General features: G+C 33.5%; 2 protein-coding genes across 2 annotated transcripts; one reads left to right on the top strand and one right to left on the bottom strand.

The window, feature by feature from the left end:
* Positions 1-476: 476 nt before the first annotated feature.
* On the top strand, positions 477-2,794 carry PPL_09904 (uncharacterized protein; the record flags this gene model as incomplete). Its single annotated transcript, XM_020580691.1, has 3 exons — positions 477-667; positions 1,765-1,897; positions 2,678-2,794. 3 exons carry the CDS (start codon positions 477-479, stop codon positions 2,792-2,794), a joined length of 441 nt encoding a protein of 146 aa, XP_020429278.1.
* An 832-nt stretch (positions 2,795-3,626) lies between these two features.
* PPL_09903 (uncharacterized protein) lies at positions 3,627-7,536 on the bottom strand (the record flags this gene model as incomplete). The annotated part of the gene is made up of 6 exons (XM_020580690.1): positions 3,627-3,635; positions 5,530-5,619; positions 6,048-6,587; positions 6,821-6,858; positions 7,001-7,271; positions 7,471-7,536. 6 exons carry the CDS (start codon positions 7,534-7,536, stop codon positions 3,627-3,629), a joined length of 1,014 nt encoding a protein of 337 aa, XP_020429277.1.
* Between the last annotated feature and the right edge of the window lie 169 nt (positions 7,537-7,705).

Below are 7,705 nucleotides of genomic sequence, written 5' to 3'. Positions count from 1 at the left end.
GATATTATTCGAATATATTTGATTATTGCTAAACAGTTGAATTATTAATTTAAGTTATTTGAAATCGTGTCCATGAACTGTTTGAATTGTGATAGTTGAGTTCTTAATAAATTATTGAAGTGTCAGTTGATTTGATTATTATAATTCTAAAATGTTAATTTTAGAACAATAACAATCAAGCTATTCCAAGTGATCCATTTCAATGGGTTCGTCCTTTTTTTTTTCTTTCCAGGGTCTGGGATAACTGGGTGTCATTGCTTGTGATCCTTGCCTCTCTTATCAAGCGTGACGGCATGTCTCGATCAGTGAACCCACTGATGAGAGCCTAGTTATTAGAGAAACCTGGCGACCTGTACACCCGACCCGCCAGTTGGGGAGATTGTTGTGAGCGGTTGCCTGTGGACGGACGAAGTTGGGATGAGCGCACTTGCTTGCAGGTGGTCTTGCACATGGTAACCTCTGTGTTGATCTACAGGATGCATGGCACTGGGTCAAGGGTAGGGAAACCTCCAACACATGTTACGGCTTCATATAGTCTGAAAGCAGGTGATACATACGCTGCTAGTCTGTCGCATCTTCGGGTGTGGCGACACAGAGCAGATGGAGGCGACATTCTCTGTACAGAAGGCAACGCCACAGCTATCACTTTCTTTGTTGCCTCTTCGAAGTTGTTTTATTTGCTTCGGCTTCTAACTCCGCTGTCGATTAGGAACAACAACAATTAAAGATGCTGCCGATGGTTTGTGGCAATAAATCCATCGGGGTCTCTAGGTGCCAGTAGACTCCACCTCCACGTGGTTGGCACCGGAAACTCATGGATCGACAAGATTTAAAAAATTTTTTTTTTTTTTTATATAGTAAAATATGTTTAAAATTAAAAAATATTTTCTTATCGATCCATGAGGCTGAGAGAGTCTAAATTTTAATCTTTGCAGCTTTCGATCGATCGATATTAACAGTGATCTTGGATCACCCACACTTCACGCACCACACTCATACTCACACCCACACTTACCACATCACAGCTCAACTCAAAATTTTTTTTCACTTTTTTTTTTCATTTTTTTTGCCACCAAAGTCAAACACCACACATAATTAATTATTTAATTAAAGTAATTCGAATTGATCAAGCAACTATCAATCTATTTATTATAACATTTATTCATATTTATATATATTTCTAATTAATTAGCACACCAACAAATTTGAATTTATTTATCGCATTTATTATAATAGATATAAAGAATAACAATTTATTTATTCATTTTTTTTATTTTTGTATTTTTTTTTTACTTCTTATTAACAAGTTGCTTATATACTCTACAGATATTTAAAATGTTGTAGATTGTATTGCATTTTTGTGTTTTTTTATTTTTAAAACAAGTTACTTTGTTAACTCTTATTTGTACTGTTTCAATTGCAAGTTTATTTATTTATTTATAATTATTATTAATCTTTAGGAAAGAGATATTGATATTCTTATTATTTATTATTATTATTTTATTAATCTTTGAAAAGATATTAATATTCTTTTTTATAATTATTATTTTATCAATAAGTTAGGTTATTGAACAATCTTAGTAGTAGTAGTACTTCAAATTCACTATGATCTTTGTAGTTACAGGACCACCAGATCAACAACAACAACAGCACCGACAACATACTAATATTTAATTATTATTATTATTTCGTAGTAGTTAAAGATATCATTTGACGATTTTATTAGAAATATCAATCCAGCAACAACAATATAAATCACTTTAGTTTCGCAGACGATGACAACAACAACACTAGAATTTCTTCGTCTTCAGCTTCAGCATCTTCACAACATCACCAAACAACACATGATACTGCTAATAGTGGAGGAAACGACAGATACCATTCTCTCACCAGACTTGTTGTTCTCTGCCAATGATTCATTCGTCGTCTTAACTGATTTCAATCAAATTTTAAATAAATAATGTTGATAACTTTCAAATTCTTTATAATTTTTTCTTTTATTAACTGAGTTGATTCCACTGAGTTGCCGGACTCAGTACCGGACTTAGTTACCGGACTGAGTTACCGGACTCAGTTGATTCCACTCAGTTACCAGACTGAGTTACTGGACTGAGTAGTTACCGGACTGAGTTACCAGACTCAGTTACCGGACTCAGTTAGTTACCGGACTTAGTTGATGACTTAGTTATCGGACTCAGTTGATTCCACTCAGTTACCAGACTGAGTTACTGGACTGAGTAGTTACCGGACTGAGTTACCAGACTCAGTTACCAGACTCAGTTACCGTACTCAGTTGATGACTTAGTTGTCGGACTCAGTTAGTTACCGGACTGAGTTACCTGACTGAGTAGTTACCTGACTCAGTTACCTGACTGAGTAGTTACCGGTCTCAGTTACCTGACTGAGTAGTTACCGGACTGAGTTACCAGACTGAGTTACCTGACTCAGTTAGTTACCTGACTCAGTTGATGACTTAGTTGACTCAGTTACTGGACTCAGTTAGTTACTGGACTCAGTTAGTTACTGAACTCAGTTGACTCAGTTACCGGACTCAGATAGTTACTGGACTAAGTTGACTCAGTTACCGACTGAGTTATGAGTTACCTGACTGAGTTAGATACCGGACTGATTTAGAAACCGAACTGAGTAACTATACAGACTCAATTGCCATACTTAGTTGCCCCCGAAGCCAGAGTTTCAGTCAACTCCACAACTCAGATACTGTAGATACTTACCTCAACTACATATCTTAGTTTCGATCAACTCTACAACTCATTTACCATCAACTCCATAACTCGGTTACCGATGAACACATCACTCTCAATTTCCATCTGCTCAACTACTCCTTACCATCAGTTTCACAAATCGATAAAATAAAATCAAAAGATATAATTATAAAGGTAGTTTAAATTTTTATTTAAAGAGTAAATTTGTTGAATCCAAATACTTATAAATGTTGAATTACTTGACCAGGAGCAGAAGTAGCAAATGTCATTCCACTATCACTAATCTAACAACATCATCAACATCAACTTTATGAAATATTTCTGGAAATGAGTGGGTTTGGAGGTGTTGATGAATTATTTGATGTTGTGGTTGTTGTCAGTTGTGGTTCAGTTGGTAGTTGTATTTTATTGTCTAAATGTTTATATAAAATCTTTGATAATTTTATTTGATCTCTGAGTAATTAAGAACTTAATTCGGAAGCAACTGATTTAATTTAATTATAACAGTGAAGTGAAACCATTCAACCTATAAAAAGATTTAAATTTATTATTTAATGAGTTTCTCTTAATTCTTTATAATCTTCTTGCAATATTGGTCTATTGTAAATCACCTCACTTCTCTTAAAATAGTATATATTATTGATATTTGTGTGGTAGTATTCTAACTTACTTTACAAAAATTGATTTGATCGATTATCATTACTTTTATTTATTTTTTTATTTTTTAAAATATTTAATTCAAAATAATCATTTTTTACAAATATGATTAGTATCTTAATACTATTAAATTTTGATCTAAAATTTCAACTATTATCTGATTTCAAATTATTAATATCTATTTAATTTATTACTTATTGTATCTTTGTTATTAATAATATCTTTCAAAAATTAAATTTTTAATTAATTATTCTAATTTAAAAAAACAACATTTTTTTTTGAAGCACCAACAAAAAAAAAAGATGAACTTGTCAAATAAAAGTGGGGTGTTGCAAATTCAATAAATTAATAAAATTGAAAATTATGCTTGTTGTTTCTTCATTGGTAATGATCACCTGTTTTTTTTATTTTTGAATATTATATTATAATAAAATGAATTATTTAATTAATTTTAATATTTATATTTCAAATTTGAATATTAATTCATACTTTTAATTGGCGCTAAACAGTTACCGCCATTTTTGAGTTCAAACTGTAAGTTAACGAATCAAATTTAAAACTATTTAAACCTATAATTTCATTCACAATGTCATTTTTCATTATTTTTCAAATACAAATAATTTTGTAAGTAATATCTAACAATTATAACTCTAACTTATTTATATTTATGTTTTACTAACTTATCTCTTTTTTATCTCTTTCTTCTTTTCCAAGTCCTTGTTACCATGCCTGTTGCTTCCTTACTATGAGTGACGCCTCTTCTATGCCGGTTGTCTCTCGTAGTTATGCCGGCTGCCTCTCGTTGTTATGCCGGTTGCCTCTCGTGGTTATGCCGGTTTTCTCGTTACTATGCCGGTTGCCTCTCGTCGTTATGCCGGTTTCCTCTCGTTGTTATGCTAGTTGACTCTCGTAGTTATGCCGGTTTCCTCTCGTCACTATGCCGGTTTACTCTCGTAGTTATGCCGGTTTCCTCTCGTGGTTATGCCGGTTTCCTCTCATCACTATGCTGGTTTCCTCTCGTGGTTATGCCGGTTGCCTCTCGTCACTATGCTGGTTTCCTCTCGTCACTATGCTGGTTTCCTCTCGTCACTATGCTGGTTTCCTCTCATCACTATGCCGGTTTCCTCTCGTGGTTATGCCGGTTGCCTCTCGTCACTATGCTGGTTTCCTCTCGTAGTTATGCCGGTTTCCTCTCGTAGTTATGCCGGTTGCCTCTCATCACTATGCTGGTTTCCTTTCGTAGTTATGCCGGTTTCCTCTCGTAGTTATGCCGGTTTCCTCTCGTAGTTATGCTGGTTTCCTCTCATCACTATGCTGGTTTCCTCTCATCACTATGCCGGTTGCCTCTCGTAGTTATGCCAGTTTCCTCTCGTCACTATGCTGGTTTCCTCTCATCACTATACCGGTTTCCTCTCGTCACTATGCCGGTTGCCTCTCGTCACTATGCTGGTTTCCTCTCATCACTATGCTGGTTTCCTCTCATCACTATGCCGGTTGCCTCTCGTAGTTATGCCAGTTTCCTCTCGTCACTATGCTGGTTTCCTCTCATCACTATACCGGTTGCCTCTCGTCACTATGCCGGTTGCCTCTCGTCACTATGCTGGTTTCCTCTCATCACTATGCTGGTTTCCTCTCGTCACTATACCGGTTTCCTCTCGTCACTATGCCGGTTTACTCTCGTAGTTATGCCGGTTTCCTCTCATCACTATGCCGGTTTCCTCTCGTCGTTATGCCGGTTTCCTCTCGTAGTTATGCCGGTTTCCTCTCGTAGTTATGCCGTTTGTCTCTCGTTTCTATGCCAGTCCATTTCCTTTATTTCGACCACCACTCCATCCTCATCACGATATCTCTGTCTGCCATTCCTTTCTCCAGGTACAACCAGAAAAGGTTTTCTTGTTGCTGGTTACTACCTGTTTCAAACGAATATATATATTATAATAACTCTTGTAAATAAATTCATTATAAATACTTTTTAATATTAATAAATAAAAGCATTATTTATCTGAGCTCAATTTCATAATCAACTGTTAAGAATATTAGTTTTATACTTTTTTATTTCACTGCAATCGCAATCAAGATTGATTTAATTTCCAATAAAAGATATTAGTTTAGTTTGGTTGTTAAAAGACACAGTTGGATGATATACAAATCTATGACCCCAACTCCATCCTACATCACACTTTCTTTGTTGTTCCGATTGTAATTGTTGTTGTAGTTTCAATTGTATCTCTTTTTCCTTTTCTTTCTTTTGTTTTTCTTGTTGTTGTAGTGTGTGCTTTCGTCTACATTATTATTTGATTGTGCATCAACAATTGTTGATGACGAAGAAACTGGTTGTATATTAGATGTTGATGTCGATGTCGATGTTCTAAAATTAACATTTTAGAATTATAATAATCAAATCAACTGACACTTCAATAATTTATTAAGAATTCAACTATCACAATTCAAACAGTTTATGGACACGATTTCAAATATGTATATTATAATATGATATTATTACCATTGTAAAATAACAGTCGATAATGATGGTGTTGTGTTTGTTTTTGTGTTGGTGGTTGTGTTTGTTGTTGACTGTGGATTAATTAGATTTTTAAAACTAATGAAACTATTACTGCCACTCCAAGATGATATAGATCTACTTAATAAACTCTCAAAAACTACTTTCTTTCTATCTTCGACTGTTGCTTCTTCTTCTTCTTCTTCTTGTTGTTGTTGTTGTTGTTGAATATCTAATGTTGATTCTCTACCTCTTTTCAATGACAAAGTAGATACCGTATTAGATCTACCACCAATTGTATGACTTGAAAGTGAATTGTTAACATTTAGTGACGTTGATGATGAATAATTATTATTATTATGTGATGTTGATGTTGTTTGTGTTTGTAAATTGGGGTATAGTTGAATGAAAGGATCATCTATAGTAACAATACTGATGTCACTATTATTATTGTTCATTGATTTAAAGTTCCACAAACCCAACATTCTCTGACAATATGAACAATGAATATTGATATGGTGGTTGTTGTCATCTCTGTGGTCACTGCCATCAGAAGCATTGCCGTTACTGTTGTTACTATAATAATCCAACCACATAACGCCAGAATAACAGAGATTCTTGCTTTTAACCGCTATCACTTGTAATCTTTGACGACGATAACAATGCTTCAAAAGGTTTCTTTTATCTTTTTTCTGTACATTTGACTATATTTAGTGATATAAATGAAAACAATCACAAACAGACTATAATTAATATATATATAAACCTAAATCTTTATCAGTCAATTATAAATAATAATAAAATACAAACCCAAAACTCGATATCTAACAATGGTAATATACTATTGGATAAATGATTCTAGATATTTTGTTCTCTCTTTTGAAAACTTTCGATTTGTATCAACGATGGAATGATTGATACATGCCCATGGAAAGACAATGGATGTCTTGCGTAGGGCCTGTATTCTTTTATCACCTATAGAAGTAAAGTAATTCCAATTGAAATATTAGATGTATTTCCTCTTTTAAATTAAATAATTTATTGTGACATTGATATATGTACGTACGTTGTTGCTGTGACAGTGAATCCGGTAACTTAAAATAGAGTCGTTTGTTACATGATAGGCACTCTAGCATATCGGGTTCACAATTGATCCAACCGAATCTTGAACACTGAAGAGGGTCTATCAACGATGGCTTAGTAAACCATTTGCCAATACTGTAGGTGTTGACACGAAAGTAGTAATCATCGGTACTCCACGGTCTGTGCTGATAATCCTGTTGCTGTTGGTACTGCAATTGCTCTTGTTGCGCTTTCAACTCTCTTGTCTGCTGTGAAGGTATTGACAATGTTTGAATGACAGTTGCACTATCGAGTTCATTCAATGCCTTTTTTTATTCTATCCTCCATTCATACAACAAAAAATCAATATATATTATATTTTATTTCGAAATAGTGGTGTATTATCTTGATCGATTGTGCATCGTGTTTTGTCACTGCATTCTATAAAGCAAGAAAGCACACTGCAATGCAACAACAAAACAAAGTATTTTATTATTATATATGATAGTAAGAGTTAACACATACCAAGCTAATATATAGATGCGTTGTATCATTATACTTGTTTAAAATATTATTAATATTATTTATCATTATTTTTGAGTTTAAAAATTTATTGATCAATGAAGAAAATTTGTGTATTCTCTTTCATACGCTTAATATTGTTAATTTGTTTTAAATTAGATTTATCTCAAGTATCACTTTAAATCAAACACTACACATATTATTTATTTATTATATTATTATTATTTATTTATATAAA

Source organism: Heterostelium album (assembly GCF_000004825.1).
Source record: "Heterostelium album PN500 unplaced genomic scaffold PPL_scaffold11, whole genome shotgun sequence".
Classification (NCBI taxonomy): domain Eukaryota; phylum Evosea; class Eumycetozoa; order Acytosteliales; family Acytosteliaceae; genus Heterostelium; species Heterostelium album.
This window is presented reverse-complemented; position numbering and strand designations above follow the sequence as displayed.